Genomic DNA, 18226 nt, shown 5'->3' on the forward strand with positions numbered 1-18226 from the left:
TGAGTTTTGCAGATTTTATTTAGGTTTACCAAACTCATCTTGCACGAAGGCACTCAAATGACTTAGCTTAGATGGATTTTTTTAGGATTGTTGTCTAAGGATGGAACTTTACATACAACTGACCAATAAGCTGTGCTTCATGCAGTAAGTGGATCACAAATGTACCAGTATTCAGTAGTAATATCATACAAACTGAGCCAAACATAAAACTTGAATGTAGCTATTTTCCTTGGAGTCCGACAAAAGAGTCAAAAACAACAATACACATCAACTTTAAGAGTTAGAGAGTAAGAATAGTGTTAAATATATTAAATGTTCTATCAGCAAACAGTTGTGTTTTCTAGGGTTAGCAAGTCTTTGCAGAGAGGCAGTATGGATTAAGCTATTTACTACTCAGCTTGAAAGTTTATGGTGGTATATGGTTTATGGAGTCTGCTGACATGTGCAGAACCAGCAAGTTAGGGACATGCTGTATGGTTCATGTTCCTGCCTTTTAAACTATCATCTATTGGCTGAGAGTTAGATGAAGTCTGACAGAAATACACAAAAGTATACAAAGGGTATTAAATGACATCAGTTCTTTGATTACCTCACGTTCTGTTCTTCTCTAATATAAGGAGAATTGCTGGTCATTGCAACTCTTCATGATTTTACTTTTTTTGCAAATCCGATGGTTTTCTTCATGATTTTTTAGGATACAAAATGGGATTGCATGCTCTGTACCAACCGTGCATCTTTTGAATTTGGTTATTAAAAGTAATTTTCTATTATATACTCAAAGTCATGTAACGAAACATGTTGAATTGAAGTTATTTGAGTGTTTTAGTTTGATTAGGGATCATGATCTGTAATATTTCACGAATAAAATGGCCCAAGCATGGTAGAAAATATCCCTCTGGAGAGTACAAATAGATGTAGGTCAGTGTGAAACATCCCATGGAAGATGTTCCAGTTTACTCCATTTCTTTCTTTTTTTAAATGAACAAAACTAAAAAAAAAAAAAACATGAAATAACAAAGAGGCAAAATGGCCAGCACCAAACCCCTACTGTCAGATTTTTTTTTTATTTTTTTTTCCATGACCACTTAGATTCAACTCATTCCTCTTTTTAAGGTGTGATTTGACTTATAAAGTAAGAAATACCAAATTAAAAAAAACAAAAAAAACAATGCTTTAATACAATGGTTCATCAATATATGAAGTAGTACTTAACATAGTAAACTACTACTACATGCAATATGTAGAATTATTTTGCAGCTTATAATGTTATTTTTCTTATGCAACATATTTTCAATTTTTTATTTTATTTGTTGTTTTATTTATTTGTTTTGAATTTTACGTCTTCAGTTAGTTTAAAGAAGTGACTACTGCCTAAAACGTCTTTTTTGTTGTTGTTTGTTTGCTTTATTTACACAGAGCAGTTGTATCACATAATCTTAATCTGAAGGTTATTCACATAATCTGTGATAAACCCTAAAACTGATTGATGTGTATGGTTTAAGATTTTGATGTCTTCGAACCTGCTTGAAAGTGAACAGAGCAAAACCCCAGTGTCTTCACCTTTCCCTGTGATTTAAAACTATTTTCTAATTGCTTTTTTTCTTAATACCTATCTGTAGACGTGATGCCTCTCACATCTTTCGATGCAGTTTTTACACACACACATACACAAATGTGGAAACTGTGAAGAAAAACACAATATATATATATTTTTTTTTTCTTTGTCGGACTGCACTGTTTTATATTAACCTCATTAGAATATGCAGAAAATAACTTAAGAAGCAGATATCCTAACTCTAAAATGTTACAGAGCTCAGCAAATGTACATTTATGTAACATGAGGATGGATAAATAAAAAGGAAAGATTGTTGTCACATCTAGATCAGTACTAATGTGAGGGGGCGGGGGGCAGGTGAGCCGGGCAGCAGCCTGGAAGAGTTCAGACGCGCCTAGGAGGGAAGCATAGGCAGGAAGTGAGTGGACGGGTGCCTTCGCCGAGCCTTGTGACCTCGCCGTGGTTTCCCGCGTCCATTCAGCGAAACAAACATCTGCCTGCCGCCGTGCTTCCAGCGAAGCGAGGCGTACGTGTTGTAGCCGTTTTCCTCGATGCGCTCTTTGAATTTGCAGCTTGGGCTGTACTTCACCTGCGGTCAGACAGAGGGAGACGATTAAGGATGTTAGCAGAAAGGCCTGCATCTCAACGCTGACTGATTTTCCGGCTGCGCCATCAAAGACCAGCTTCCAAGACGTCCTTTAAAGGTCAAGGTCTGTTGTTGCACTGAGAGATTTTCCAGGTGTTTGCAGATGTTGCAGGGGGTGCATTTTCCTATTGCAGGTGTTCTTGATTATGTCAACTTTTAAATTGAAGATTATGAGAATTAAAAGGTCCTCAGGTAGATGTGCCTCATTGGTCAATGAAAGAATTATCGTACAATCACTGGCCACTTCATCAGGTACATCTTGCTGGTGTGCGATCAAAACTTTTTGGACTTTTCATCTTCCTTACTTCTGTCTGGCATAGAGCTAACACAGATTCAGAAATAATTATCAGAGATTTTTGCCTATCTTGACATAACGGTATCACAACACACTTGTTGGTTGTATTTGATTTAGCTCTGCTGACTTTTGGGACTAGTGGAGTATAGCAAACTGATTGTCATGCTCAAGAAACCAGAACCTGAGATACATGGCCTGCAACAGTACTAAAATAGGCTATGCTTAAAAAATGCCTACTTGGTATGCCTAAAGTGTACCTACAAAAAAAATACTGAACTATTTCACCACCCAAAACAATCTTCAATAAACTTATTTTACTCAGTTCATTACTTTCTCAGTAGGTAGTAATAGTTTGTGATCTAGTTTTTGAGTCCTGACTGTTAAATTTTCCACCGGGAGGATTTTTAAAAACTAATCCTTTTCTAATCTTATTTTTTTTATTATTGGAAGGACGTTCTTTTGGTACAAAATCCAGGCCACATCCAATCCACTTGTATGTGGGCACTTCCTGCCTCTTATGACTGCAAGACGTTCTGGTGTTATGTTCCAGATTGCCATCACGCTGCCAAAACAAGATCTTCACTGTGATGCCTGAACCTTCTATGAATCTCTTGGAGTTTCTGGATCCCCAATGTATAAAATGTGCAAAGTTTTAGTGCAGGGTGTGTCCCTTTTCCATATCAGTACTTGTTGACTGATATTTCTCTTAAGATGTTAGTGCAGTAGACATCACAGATTTCGTGTGTCTGATTTTAACAATGGAAGGTGATTACGTTTGAAACCTTGCTAAGCCAAACAACAATTGGCAAGCACTTAATCCCAGCCCAGCTGGCTCTTTGTCCCCGTCTAGTGTTTTCTTTTCTTTTTCTATCATCTATTTCGACAGTGTAACAAGCTGGTTGAGGATGCAGGTATAGATGTGTGACACTTTGGCCTCTTTTTTTTTTTATTTGACTTTCTTGTAAAATGTTCCCATGCAATTCATCTTGGGTACCTTTCCCACCCTCCACAATGACTAGACCTGGAAGTCTTGACCTCCAGAAGCAATGTCGTAAGGCTGTATACGCACCGATCCAAAGAGCGTGCCTTTCTTGGACATTGCTAAGTACAGGCCGGTACTGACAGATTTGATGGCAACAACTCCCACGCTGACAGATCGGATTTCCATCAAGCCTGAAAAACAAGAGAAGGGACAAGAGTCTGGGTTAGAGTCATTAAGGCTTTCTTTGTTTCACAATCAAAAGCCTCTCTGCCGTAAGACAGACGATAATGTACGCGGGAGATTCTTGATATGATGCAAATTCTGTAGCAAATACACACCTGCAGCACCCCATCGTCTGAACCTGCACATTTCACGTGGCTTTGCTACATGCATCAATAAAAGTCCTCTTTCCTCAGGATGTGACACTTCATCCTGCTCCTGCAAGTGTTGTTTACTAAAGGAAATAAAGCCTATGTGTCTCTGCCACTTAAGTGGGCTCTCCAACCCACTTAGAGTTTTCAAACAAGTGCCACGTGGTTTGCTTTTAATCTGGATAAGAAAATAGCGGCCACAGCCACGACAGGAAGGTTTCTGTGGTTGCCTCCAAGCACCATGAATAAGAGTTGATTGAAGAAGATAGTGGTTGTTTGCTGGTTTACACCTTCAAAAGAGAGCCTTGATGTGGTTGCCTATATATGATCGATGTGAAACCTTTTTTTTTTTTTTTGTTACTGTGAATCATGCAGGTACTTGCAGGAAAACTAGACTGATATCTGTTGCATATTTGTGTATAGATTCTACACTTCTCTGTGTGTAGAATCACAGAGTCAGTAGAACAGGGCTGGGCAGTCCTGGTCCTCAAAGGCCGGTGTCCTGCGGCTCTCAGCTGCCTCCCTGGTCCATCACGCTTCACTGAAATAGCTGAATCACCTCCTAAGTGCAGTCAAGTTCTCTAGAGTCCTGGTAATGACTTCATTATTTGACTCAGGTGCGTTGAAGTAGAGAAGCATCTAAAAGTTGCAGGACACATTTTCTTGTATTACTATTATTAACTTGCTGGTTGCTGCTAAAGAAAAGTACCCACACAGCTTGCCACTGCTTGCCACCACCATGTTTTGCCGTGGGAAGTGTGTGCCCATGGCTGTTTATTGTATTTTATTACACATGCTTACCGTGTAGGTTGAGATGTTCAGCTCTGGTTTGATCTGTTTAGCAGAGCGGCCTCTTCCACATGTCCGCTGTGTCCCCTGTGTGGGCTATGGGAAACTGTGGATTGACTTTTTTGTGGGTCTCTTTTAACAGTTGTTTTCTTTTTGCACACTTTAGCATGAACCCAAGATTTTATGAGTGGTCGGCAAATTTTTGGTCCTGTTGACAGATTCTCCCCCCCTGGACTGTGAATCTCTGCAGCTCAGTCGAAGTTAACATGGCCTCTTGGCTGCTTCTCTGATCTGTAGAGTGCTGTCTTGGCCTTTGTGATGCTGATTGTTCACTAACAGAGCAACTTCATAAATCCTTAGGTTAAGATGCACATAGATGGACTTCGGTGTCTTCCGAAAGCCAGTTGTATCTGGAAACTGCTACATCATTTGAGTTGGTGATTTCATGTCTATCTTTCGAATTTCTACTCTTATGTCCCAGATAGTTGCAAAATATTACAAAGTGCTGTTACTGGTTAAGAATTCAGTATTCCCTGGGTCCTCAGACATATATATATATATATATATATATATATATATATATATATATATATATATATATATATATATATATACATACTTACTACTCTCATTGTATTAATTGCAAACCTTTTTCATCTTCCAGTTCTCAACATCCCTAGTTATTGTCATGTGTGAAATGTGAAATCATCTGCTTCAGCCATCCACACAAACGTACAAAGACTAAAAAGATGAAGAAGAAGAGCAAGGCAAGTACACTCAAGCTCTTTTCTTCCCTGACAGGAACGTGTAAACGATGCCTTGTCTCGACTCGGGCACAGCTGCAGGAAGGTGTGAGTGTCTCGGTTTCGCTCATCCAGGTATCTCCCCAGCTGCGCCCCTATGGTGGCTCTGATCCTCAGAGGAAACATTAATGCTTTAAAGTGTGTGGTTTCCTTTGTTTTTTTTTTCTTCTTCTTTTTTTTTTTTACAAGCTGTGTTTACAAATACCGGGTGTGTTCTGTGGTGGCACCTGAAGCGTGCAAGCGACTTGTAAGCAATAAGCCGAGACTCGGTTGACAATTTAGGGTCCCTGCAAGGGTTTACGGGGCATTAGTGCAGGCCAGTGAAAACCGCTGGTGCCTGAAAGTGGTGCCAGCTGTAATTGCCACCATTTGGTGTTTGAAGCTACAGCATGGGACCGAATTTGTCACATCAGAGACATTTCTAGAATTTTTGTGTAAATTGTCAAATCTCCTTATTTTAATGTGTCTTTTGGGGGGGTTTAAACATAGTGTAGAAAAACACTTTAGTTTGCTCATTTAAGAAGCATGACATAGCAGGTGCAAAATCATTTTGATTTTTGAGCTTCTTTTTACGTGATCACTTTGAAATTAGCATGCTAGCTACGGTTGTTTTTCAAAAATACATTTTATTCATCCCTGATGCTTCCTGCTAAGCCAGATGAGAAAAAAAAAAAGATTTGAAGAAGCAAGAGGGAATTTCCCTCTCACTTAAAGGAATCACTTAGGCCCTTGACGCTTGACCACACATCTATAAACACCAGGGAGATCCACATAACTCACAGGCCACCATTTGAAAAGTCACACCATTGTGTTCAGAGTGAATTATTCTAAGCTATTAAAGAGTTTTCCAAACCGTTGAGTTTCGAATATCACTCCAGTCTGGATTTAACACAAACAAAAGGTGCCAGTTTGATAACACAGTAATGCAGCACAGATTTCTATCTTAAGTTATTTTTAAACCAAGCCAGAAATGTAATGACTGTATACAATGTTCGATTTATGCCTGGATAATTTTGTTCAATGTGATGTTTATGCAGTATAATTTAACAGAAAATAATCAGATGGAATAAAAGAAAAAGTAGATCTATCTGATTGTAAGTGTGCACAGACTTAAGGTGTAAAGGGCACACCTCCCTTCCTGAATGCAGAAAATAATCTAAAAGTTGCTTTTTCAAAGTATTAATTTAATGGTGTTAAGCCAGAGTAATCAAGCGTCATATTTTTCACAGATTCCCATCTAAAAGGGTGATTTACAAAATCAAACATAAACTAAATGTGCAAAAAGTTCCAAAATGATTTATCTCAGTCTAAATTTAATAATCACCAAATCCATCCATTTTTTACAAAGGTGTGTATATCCATTGCAGTATATGCTCATGACTAAATAGCTGGGACATTGATCATAGTCTACTTGAATCATGCTCGCATTTCTAAAAACTATTACAATTTCTTAAGCTAATAAATAATTCAATAGTTTTGAACAAATATCACTTTAAGAAAGACAAACAATGAGAACAAAATAACTCTTTTCGCCGTTGGATCCGTGGGTCACCACTTTGCCTCATTCTGCAGAGCAAGTATCAACTGATGGCCCCATTGAGCGAAAGAAAAAAGGCACTTTTGGCTCCCCACTTGCAATTGGCAAGATCTCTTAACCTTTGACATGTTTTGGCTGGGACTGTCAATAAGCTCAAGCTGCCATTACAAGCAAATCCTGCACTATACGTGTCTAGTCAACTGTGGACTTGCCATTTATTTCTCCTCTAAGAGATTTTTAAAGCAGAAAAAGTCTTTTACCCAGACTCTCTTTTAGTCTTTCTTCTTTTTTCTGTCGCCCTTATTTTGGACGCTAGCCCATCGTCAGATCACTGAAGCCTTTCCTGACCTCGGAAGAAAAAAAAAAAAAGACAGAAAGGAACGAAAGAGACACTCTCCCTGGGTTCCCTTTTGTCAGAACCACAGTACGGCGGTGGGGGGAGGAGGGCGAAGGACCCGAGGGAGTACAGAGTGAAGGTGCTGGTTGGACGATGGTGGGTTTGGCGGTGGGGGAAGGAGCCTCCAGAAAACCGGCCCCCTATCAAGTCTTTGTTGCTCACCTGTGAGGTGAAAAGCTGGACAAGATCTAATTAATGAACAAGCGTTCTGAATGAAGGGCACCACGGCGGAGCAAAATGCCTCAGTCCATCTAGAAGGAGGCTGAAATGTTTCAGCTCTTTCGCCCCTGTTGTCTTGCTTGCTAATTTTCTGAGCTCTTTTAATTTTTCGCACTGCCCCTTGAGCAAACCTCTGCCCACGGCTTCTTTCTCGACCAGAGCAAAGGCCTGGGAATTTTGGGAATCCTGCTGTGTTCCTGCTCTTGATTAACATAACTTTTCAATTATTTCACAGTTTGCTTGCTTTTTAAACGAAGAGGGGCTTGTTTTTTTTTTTTTTCCTTTCCTTTTTCTCTTCTGCCTTTCTTTTAAAAAAATAAGCTTTTCATGTGGGGTTAGGGCTGCCAGGGCTAATGGCTGTGACCAACATCTTTGATCTGCCACGACCCCCTTGAAGGGTCTGGTAGTGGGCAAAAAGGGCCGCCTATGTATCAGCGTGGACAAAGGATGCATCACTCACTATGGCTTTAAACACCTTGAGAGATTAGCATGAGAAACAGCACCCCATGAAGGCCTTCATAGTGTAATGATAGGAACACTTGCATGTAACCTTTAATGTAAAATAATGCCACAATTCAGAATTCATGGCAAAGGACGTTTCCAAACATTCGTAACCTAAACATAATCCAAGTATTCAGAATTGTATGATTTTTTTTTTTTTTTTCAGGTTTATAACCTGAAAAACATCTTTATTGGATGTTGAACAGCTAAATTTACAAAAGCTCTTCTGATCAGCTGCAACTTGCAGGTAGGGTAAGTTGCCAAAAGACTGGAGCAACCTTTTCAATTCTACTACAGTCTGTTTGTGCAAAAACAGCAATGATTGTATGTTTCTGCTTCTTGTCCACGTCAAGTTGAGAGTTATCCAGGCAGACACGCAATCGACATATTGAGCTGATCAGCGTAGTTTGACTAAACTGTGGAAATTGGCCAAATTAGTTTACTAATTTCTGATTAATGGCTACACATGACCTTTTACACTGATCCTGTCAGATATTAATTTGAGGTTAACAATTTGATGTGATCCACTTTCCCCTATTGCAATATGTCATTTATTTTATTTTATTTTTAATTTTTCCAGTGGGTGTAATAAAGGAAACTTGATCAGGATCAAATTTTGATTGTTTTTAATTAAATAGAGTTTGTACATTGACGCTTAATGTAATTGGATTGGTTGACACAAGCGCTTGACAAACTGAATCGAAGTGAACTGAGATGGACGTTTTTCCCATTCATTTAGTAAGGTCTAAAATCTCACTGCTGCTGTATTGGGGTAGACACCAACGTTCACACCTCGACAACAAATCAGTGATTACAGTTGACAGATTGTCGGTAATAAGTGAATCAATAGATGCCGCGCTGTCACTGTTCTCGTTTGAGTATCTCGGCTCACGCACAGGAAGTACAACATCGTCAATGCTTAGTCTAAAAGAGGCAAACGGACACACAATAGCTCCTCTCTTTATCTCAGTTTCCCCATATCCAAACACTTGTGTTTCACTGACAAATGAAGGAGAGTCTTGTCAGGAGGTTATGATAACCGGATATGACCACCGTGTCTTGGGATACTGATGCTGTAAGGATATCGGCGCAATATTTGCTGACATGGACTTCAACATGACCTCTGGCTAATACTAGCTGCTTTGATGAAACAAGATCATACATCGCACTTCCTTTCGACGACATTTAAAACCAGATATTTCTTCACATGTTGGCAAGGTAGGTTAATCTAAGTTTCAGCAGACGAACTACAGCAACCATTTTCCAAACATCTGGAAGCTCTTTGTGTTTCTGAAAGAATCGCAAACTTCCCTGAGACTAAAGGGTAAATTATTACCTCCAGCATCTGTCACATGGGCATGGCTGTAAAGGTCCACAAGGCATGAAATGATGATCATCTTCCCACATCTGTGTCAGTCTGCTTTGCAACTTTTACAAGCCTGTTAATTGTACACTTGGAGCATCCGTGCCAACAAACGTGTGAATGTAAACGTGTCTGGCAAGCGAGTCTGCATAAAGAATATCTGGAACGTGTATTCGTAAAGGAAAAGTAAGGCTAATGTTCTTGTTTGTCTGTTTTATATAGCCGCCTTTCTTTCAGCGCCCCACAATCATCTTGTATCTTTAATCTCATGCACGACGGCGCTCTAGTAAAATACAACTTATTTTCCTCAGAAAAAAAAAGTACATGCTCTTGGATGAGAAATACAAGACGTCTGCTTGGATCTTGAAAAACATGATCAAAGTTTTAGTTTGGTTTCCAAACATATGTATGTATGTATGTATGTATGTATGTATGTATGTATGTATGTATGTATGTATGTATGTATGTTGAAGAATAATGGACTTGAAACAGCAGAGATCACAAAGAGCACTGCATTTGGTGTGACTGCAAACATGGAAGGTATACAAAATAATGTTTCTAAGTAATTTATGCCCATTACCAATTTCTGTTCTGAAGACCTCAGAGAAATTTGTCTTGTTTTTTAGGATTCTGTCATCACAAAATCTTAAAAATATGTTGTTTTTGATAAAGTACCAACAAAAAGTGTTCTTCATTTGGATTTGTATGAGTCTAGAACATTAGTGTAATCTGCATTTCCTGTGTTAACATAATTATTACTAAAATTGTCCATTGAATGATGATAATTTGTACATTTCTTAATTCTTTTAAATGGAAACTTATTTTATATTTTTAGAAATAATTATTTTTTTATTGTTTTCATTTGCATTTATGTAAGCAGCGTATTTCCTGGTTGGGTCATAACCCCAATCCGACCCGCACCCCCACCTCCACCTGGAAATGTATCATACCTTACAACTCTCACAGGACCCACGTGATTTATTCAGCGGTGAGATATTTCTACTTTGTGCAAAGGGTTGGGCGCTTTGGAAACACCTGACTTCCAAACCGAAAGAGAAATAGCGTTAAGATAGTCTGCTCTTACTTTATGTGAAGTTATAGACAATTGTATGCATGAGAGTGAAGAAGAGTAAGACTATCTTTATCCAGGAAATGTTAGTAAACGGACATCCAGAACAGCATCCAAAGCCTTTTCCTCCTGCGATCTAATTCTGTTCCACACTTCACCTATGTGTGGCAACCTGGGGGGTGAATGAACAATGTTTACTTTAACTGCTTTTGCTCTGAAACTCAGGACTGTCCCAAAATTATTTAACAAGAAAGAGTGTGCGCTTTGATCATATCTAATCAAATAAAACTAAAGTAAATAACCAACCAGATTACGTTTGCACCACTTTGGGCTTCAGTCATTCTTTCCTGCATACCTGACATTTCGCAGACATAAACACGCTGTCACTTTTTGAATCTGTCGGTACGCAGATGGCTTTATGGTTACGATATAATGGCCACCATCCTGAAGAAGAAGTGGGACACTTGAGGAGCAGTTTCCGACTGAACGCAATCCCCTGCATGTAGCCCACCCCTTCTAGAAAAATAAGGACAAACGATGGATAGAAAGAACAGGAAGGCAGAGAAAAGACTGGTGGAAGACTGACCCTCCCTGTCCAAGTATCGCTTGCGCTTCCCACATTCCTTTAAATCCCTGAAGAAATGACAGCAAAGATGAGCCTGAAAGGAATTTGTGTCTCTTGTCCTGCTTTTTTAGCTAAAGGACTATCATTACTACTATTATTAACAGTCAGTCTCTTTCAATTCCCTTACTAGTTGCAACTTTACAACATTGGGATATTGAAGTCTTTTATTGTTGGTGGAGCACATCACATTCATCAGTAGCATACAGGAACATGGAGAATCAGTAAACGATTTCCAGAGCAGATTAATGCATGTCGTTAGCCCACTTTTCCTGTTGTCCTGAGCCATGAAGAAAGGTGTAAAGAGGAGACGAGATTCTACTCTACACGCCAGGGATACGTTTCTTTTTTGAGTCTGTGAACAACTCAGCAGTGATCTGCTGAAAGCTGACTCCCAGACTCCCTCCTGTAGCAGCCAAGGCTGCGAGGGGTGACATTCTCTCACATCCAGAGGCTGGTCCCCAGCCCACTCCCCAACCCCCCGCTATTTCTCACGTGGTGCGCTACCGGGAGAAGCACTCCAGGGATTAGCCTAGCCAGGTCTTTCAAAGGCCATTAGAGCAAATTACAGGTATCCTCTTACCAGTGCGCTGGGACAGACCAGGTGAGGGGCGCAGAGGCCAGGCTAGAGCCCAGGGGTCAGCTTGGGACAAAAAGACGAGGCCACCCTGGGCCCCACTCTATCGGAGTGTCTCCCTGGCTCCACAAACTGGTAGGCCAGCATCTATGAATGGCTCACTTGATGGGACCTCGGAGACATTGTCTCACAACCGTAACTTTAGCCTTTTTTTTTTCTTAACACCCTCCCACCCCCTCACCTCGCTCTCCCAATGCTGATTTTCTTGTCTTTCAATCAATGTGGGCATTCCACACAAAGCGACCATAAAATTTGAGCGAAGTCACAAGCCACAGGCCAACAGAGCATGCCAGCTTGCACCTGCGGCTCTAAAGTACTTCATCATTGTGTTGCCCTCTGTGGTGGGTTTAATCCGAATTGGAAGCAAATGAACCATTTCCACTTGAAATTTAAATCTAAACTGTAATGACAACCACACAATCGTTAATGTGTGGTCTGTCAAAGTCTCACTGTGCTGCAAGCATAAAGAGGCTGATGCTGCTGATAAGTTGCGTGGATGGCCACAGAGAGTTCCGCATCCTGCCATTTTCTATAAACTACACACACACACACACACTCATATGCGTGCAAACACACACACTACTCTTACCCAGTTGTGTCAACCACACTCACGCAACCACATGCATGCACATGCCTCACCCTAACCCAAACGGTGGATGACAATCTGGCGGAGGGTGCTGCGGAAGTGTTTCATTAGTCAATTACCGCTGGTAGATAAAGCCTGCGTTCCCACAGTCCTCAAGGCCGGGGGGTCAAATGTGACCAATTACCCCCCATCCCCTCACAGGACAGATTAGTCTGTCTGATTTATCCCCAGACAGGCTGACCCGTGTTCTCTAAAATCGCCCTCCACATCTGGATACCTCTGTGCGGTCCTGTGAGAGTGGGTGAACTGCTTTCCCTGGTAAATGTGCTACCATAAGGGGTAGCAAGTATAAACCGTTGAGAGAATCTCACTTTGAAAAACAAAGATCCCAGACGTCTCTCTGCACCACCACACAGCTAGACCGCATAATCGTTATGATACCTGTCTCTCTTTGACGGCATGTGCTGCATAGTCGGTACATTACTAAAGCACAAGCCTCCGTGGTCATGATGACTAGTGATTGTGTGTTAGTGAACATCAATCAGTTCATTAGGGACCTCCAGGATGTTGAATCAGACCCCCCACTCATCAAACCCCAAATTTACAAGCCCAGTGGGGACAAGCCAGCCAGAAAATGAAACATAAGAGGATAACTTCAGGAAGTGGGTACCCAGCAGGGCTGAGGGTTGCCGCAGTAAGCTTTGGGATAGCAAAGGTGAAAAGGGTTAATGAAGTCATTCGTCTGGATTCCACCAGCTCATCTGCGTCCTACATGGTTCTAAGAGGGCCGCCATCATAGTGATCATTAAAGCTTTTCTTTAATCAGGAGCAGAGAGCAAACTGCCTCCAAATCATGCATCACATTCATAACAAGCAGAGGACTTACTATCAAAGGTTTTTGCAGATAGTTACCAGCAGATCCGCCTGCAGTGAGCCTTGTGAGTCACCACGTCTGCGTTTTCCTGTGTTTGGAAAGGGGCAATAAGGATGGCGGTATTGTTCACATCGAACTGAGGTCACAGTCTGTGCAACTAAACGTTAGTAAGAAGGTCTGCTTGGCTGTTCAGACCAGTCAGGCCAGAAGAGATGACTGTGATATTGCTCTGTACTGTGATGATTTTTTGTATTAAACAAAACATTGATAGATTCAATAACTAGACTTTACTGTAAAATCATTCAGACAATCCATATCAACTTCATGCCTGAATCAAACCCTTAAGTACCTGTAAACAAACCATTTCATGCCCATTTACCTGAACCACTACATATAAGTTTTTTTTAATTATTATTATTACTGAGATAAATAGCAAAACAGCACTGTTAAATTTAGCTGTATAAGTTTCTACACAGCTTTGTCTTAGAAAGGTTTTATTTATTTTGGATTTTATAACTACTTAGGCCATTTGAGTCTTCAGAAATATAGAGGACCCTTCATAAAACTCACTAAATGACTTCCTGCTTGTAAATATTTGTTCTTAGAGTCATAAATCCACAATTAGTTAGAGAAGATGGAGAAACTTATAAAATGTAGCTTTAACCCAAAACATTTAAGATGTTGTTCCCTGTCCTTAATTAATTTATCATATAATTAATTCCAAATCTGAGCACATAAAAAACACATGGTGTCCCTCATGGCTCCCTATTCAGGCCTCTTACCAACACTGTGGTACAGCAAAAAAAAAAGAAAAAAAAAAAAAAAAAGGCAGTAACAGGATTTCGGCTTGCAAAATACAATTTAAATAGGCCCAAACAAATAGAACGCATTACTTAAAATTCAAGAAAGCCACATATTACTATTTCAGTAACATACCAATGAGGCTGCATTTAAACTACTTGGGATGTTTATTCACCACACATACCACCATAGAGAATCTGATTTTGGTCTCTAATAGACAAGTAAACTGATACTTAAAGTCACAATGATAGATGATAGTTCAAAATCAAAGTTCCTTGTGTCGGTGTGGATACATTTGTAGTTTCCTGACATTCCCATAAAAGTCCAAATCCCACTAGTGCATTGTGAGCTTTTAACTCCTGTTTTTGCCTGTACGTAGTACCGTTCAAAAGCAGCCAGAAGGCAAACTGAATCTGGTTTAGTTTGCAGAGTCCTGCAAACCCGTACCCATCGGACTTCAAGTATATGCGCATGTGTGGCTCAGGTGCGCAGAGAGTTTCCAGTGACTGAGCAGCAGGACACAGAATATTCTCTGTGGCCTGAACTTGCCCCATATTTACATTATTAAAATGAGATGGGCATACAGCAGTTGACAGAAGGCACAAGAGTGAAATCAGGTTCCTGCCAAAGCTGTCATTTGCTCCACTGGCCAAAGGGCCCTGACCCTAATCCTATCCACTCCAGGGGAGGAGAGAAGGGAAATGGAGACAGTGGAAGACAGAGTGTCTGATGGGGTACTGTGTGTGGCAAACTATTCATACCTCCTGATCTTTCCACAGTCTCCTGTATTTTATTTGAAATTTTATGTGATAGCATAACGAAAGGGAGATAGTAATTGTAGAGAAGATGGAAATGATACATGGTTTGTTTGATTTATTTCTTTTATAAATAAAATTCTAAACTGTGGTCTGCACAAAAAAAAGCAAAATGATAACTTGGTTCGAGCAACAAATGTTACACGACTATTTCTAAAAAGACAACTTATCTACTCTATTGTTGAAAAAAACTGACGTTTTGCAAAAAGAGGACAGACATCATTTTGTGCTACGGGATGTTTGATGTTTGTAGAAAATTGCGTCAAGAAAAAACATACAATTTCCAATCTGATGACAAGAAAAATAGATCTAGAAACAGCCAACAAGCTTCTAGGAGTCATTGAGAAAAGTCTAAGGAGTCACTGGCAGCTCTTTAAACCATCAATCTATTGATTCTCAATCTATTGATCTCTTCCTTCATTCAATATAAAGTAGGTGTTGTAGTTGTAGTGCTGGAACTACAAAGTGAGAATTAACAGACAACGGTCTGAGATATAAAGTACACTGCACGCTGCCTCCGTCGCTGCTTTGTGCCACCCTCCGAGCTGTAATGAGGAGCATGGCCTCCCAGATGAGAAAAACACACATATAAACACAGGCCCACACGTGTCAGCGTGCACGCAAACACACAAACACGGAGGTGCCTGAGCCCAGCCCATGGTAAGGCCTGGTTCATATTAGCCTTTAGGGAACAGAAATGCACATCTTTTTCAGTTTAGGGTTTATTTTGTCCTCCCGCAATGGCACAAGGATAAACACAGACACATGCATTCAGAATGCACAAGGACTCACAGTCTGTGCTCTGACATGATACTTACATCCTGCTCATGTTCATTTAGTGAAATGGCCTCAGAGATAAAAAGCAGGTATGTCTGGGTTTGTGTAATCTGGTTCAGGGGTCTGTTGGTGTGCCAGGACTCGCATTAGACTAGCTGTTCCTTATTTTCTCTGACACATATGTTGCAATGTCATTTGTTCTTATTACGCCTGGGGAAAGTTTCAAATTATGAGGTAAGCATATATAATATATTTTGTGGGAGCTACAAGAGCAGGTTTCAGACTCTGGGTTTCCAAAAGATTTTCCCCCAGTCTTGACTTGTTCAAGAGTGGCACTGGTTCAAATACTTGCTGATTTAGTTGAACAACTGGCTTTTCCACACACACAGCCATCATGTCACCTAGTGGATTTTGGAGCCTTAGTTTGTAACTGGATAACATTTTTTTTTTCTTTTTTACAAAGAGCCATTTATTTATCTATTTATTTATGTTTTTCTATGAACAGTTTTAAACCCGTCTTGAATTTGGCTGGATGAGGTATTTGTCTCAAATGTTTCATCAGGGGCCAGTGTCAATCACCATGGCAACATACTTTTTTGCATTTAAAAGAAATCATGGTAAGATTCAATGAGTATGTCATAGACCTGATAAAATCCGGTGTTGAGTGAGGTGTGCTTATCTGACATATATATCTATAGTGTTCATCTAATATTTATCCTTTTCTTTTTTTGCAATGAGCTTTTCTACCACTGTCTCTTGTCCCATTTTCACCTCAAACTCATAACAGGACTTAATCTCAATATTAACACATTAATGCGCCTAACTTGCGATCCATTTATTGATGGGCTGGTGTGTTTTGTCTGACATGATTCTGCTGCAGCAACAAGTCATGCAGTGTGATGGGAGACACTATCACATCCTGCTCTCTCAATGTGACAAGCTTTGTTAAATGACACACTGTGTGCCACTCTTAAAAGGCTACAAACGACTTGAGAGTGGGGTTGAAAAGGCAGGATGAGTTATTTATAATTAAGTCAATTTCCCTCCAGGATAAATATTTCCTCTAAGTGTAATGACATAATTAACTACATGTCAGTATGTCCGAAGTTGCAAAACGTCTGTTGCCAATCAGCAAGTTTGCAGTCATCTTCAAGCTGCCCAGGTTTTCAGACCTCTAGGGATATTTTACTGAGGTTTGAAAAACAGATTGAAGTATATTGAAATTCCATGTGCAAATGTGGTTTATAGCTTTCCTTGGAAAAAAGGAGAAGCTCAGGTATGCTACCTGGGAGAGTCTGCTTTTATTTTTATATTGCAGCTTTCTCATACTGTGGGCCGTGTTACAGAGTGAGTGTAAATCAGGTGCTCTGCTGTTTTCAAAAGGCCAGGTTTAGGGCTTTATATACTACCCCACATTAGTGTTTCTGGGGGTTTCTGAAGGGATTATATCAGCATATATAACCATGTGTATTTCCACGTCTGCAGACTTAGTCCTTAACCAGCATTTGAAAACCACTGCAGACAGTCAGAGCTCAGGAAGTAATGCTAGCTGTTTCCAAATGATAGATATAACTCTCCTTTTTACCAAAGAACTGCACCAAATTTCTCCCATTGAGTAAAACATCAAACTTTCTCTTTTGCTCCTCTGGATTTCAAAACTTACTTCTTGGCTATGACCAGGCTCAGAGTTATATTACGCCACTGTAATTAGCAGCGGCTTGTTACACTGGTGTTTAAAGCACCTAAATCATTAAGGCAGCTGCTTTTGGACAAAAAAAAAACGTCTGGTCGTGCGGGAATGTGCTGTAATGCCAAGGGAGGCTTACATGGCTTGTTTTTTCTGGCCCAATTCAAAGAGTGAGACCTCCATCTTTTTTTCTCTTTTACTCTTGAATCAGCGACATTCACGTTTAATTGTGCTTTAGAAGTTATTGTCTGCTCCTTACAAGCTTCTAGAACATCAGCGCAAGCATCTTTGGTCAATAGCTTTAGGGTTCGCGTAGCTAGGTACCGACACTGTGAAGTCTTTGTGGTAACTTCACGCCCACAGGATATCCATGGCTATGTGTAATGTTATAAAGAAATTAGCTGGCAGGGCCAGAGTCAGACTCTATAAACCTGCTGATGAACCCATTAAATCCAAGAGAGGAGCCAGAGCCACGCTTGCTAAAGGTTGTTAGCTACTAATTGCTACATTTTGTGAACCCATTCAGGATACAGAAACCAGTTGGCACCGATCTGGGATCTCTGGGCTAATTGGACTGACACTGACACTCTTGTCCTGCAGAGTTCCCAGGAAAGTGATAGCGCACACATTTGTGCGAAGGATTTTGCATTCTTATTCAGCAACCGCGCACCTGTGTGACTGATGTTAAATTATGATTTTCAGGTTCAGCATAATGTGACAGGTGTCGATTTGATTTTGACAAGAAGGAAGTAACTTGGAGCTATATGAAAAGCACAACCCAAAAGATATTTCTACCCCTGCTCGGCGTCCGAGAATTTTACAAAAATGCCATCACAGTTGAAACAAACCCAGAGGAGAACCTTAATGACTAATGAGCATCGGGAAACACTCCAGCACTCT

General features: G+C 40.2%; 1 protein-coding gene across 2 annotated transcripts in view; it reads right to left on the reverse strand.

Annotated features, from left to right (window-relative positions):
• The window catches only part of fgf22 (fibroblast growth factor 22), a 26300-nt gene continuing 8074 nt past the window's right edge, over positions 1 to 18226 (reverse strand). For both annotated transcript variants that reach the window (XM_015019576.1, XM_015019575.1), the window contains 2 exons: positions 3566 to 3669; positions 1 to 2144 (listed from right to left, as the gene is read on the reverse strand). In XM_015019576.1, the coding sequence (XP_014875062.1) occupies positions 1950 to 2144; positions 3566 to 3669 (299 nt within the window). In that variant the 3' untranslated portion in view covers positions 1 to 1949. The remainder of the gene's footprint in view (positions 2145 to 3565; positions 3670 to 18226) is intronic.

The sequence above is a fragment of the Poecilia latipinna genome, unplaced genomic scaffold (assembly GCF_001443285.1).
Source record: "Poecilia latipinna isolate Pla-1442-1.1 unplaced genomic scaffold, P_latipinna-1.0 Scaffold2449, whole genome shotgun sequence".
NCBI classification, from domain to species: domain Eukaryota; kingdom Metazoa; phylum Chordata; class Actinopteri; order Cyprinodontiformes; family Poeciliidae; genus Poecilia; species Poecilia latipinna.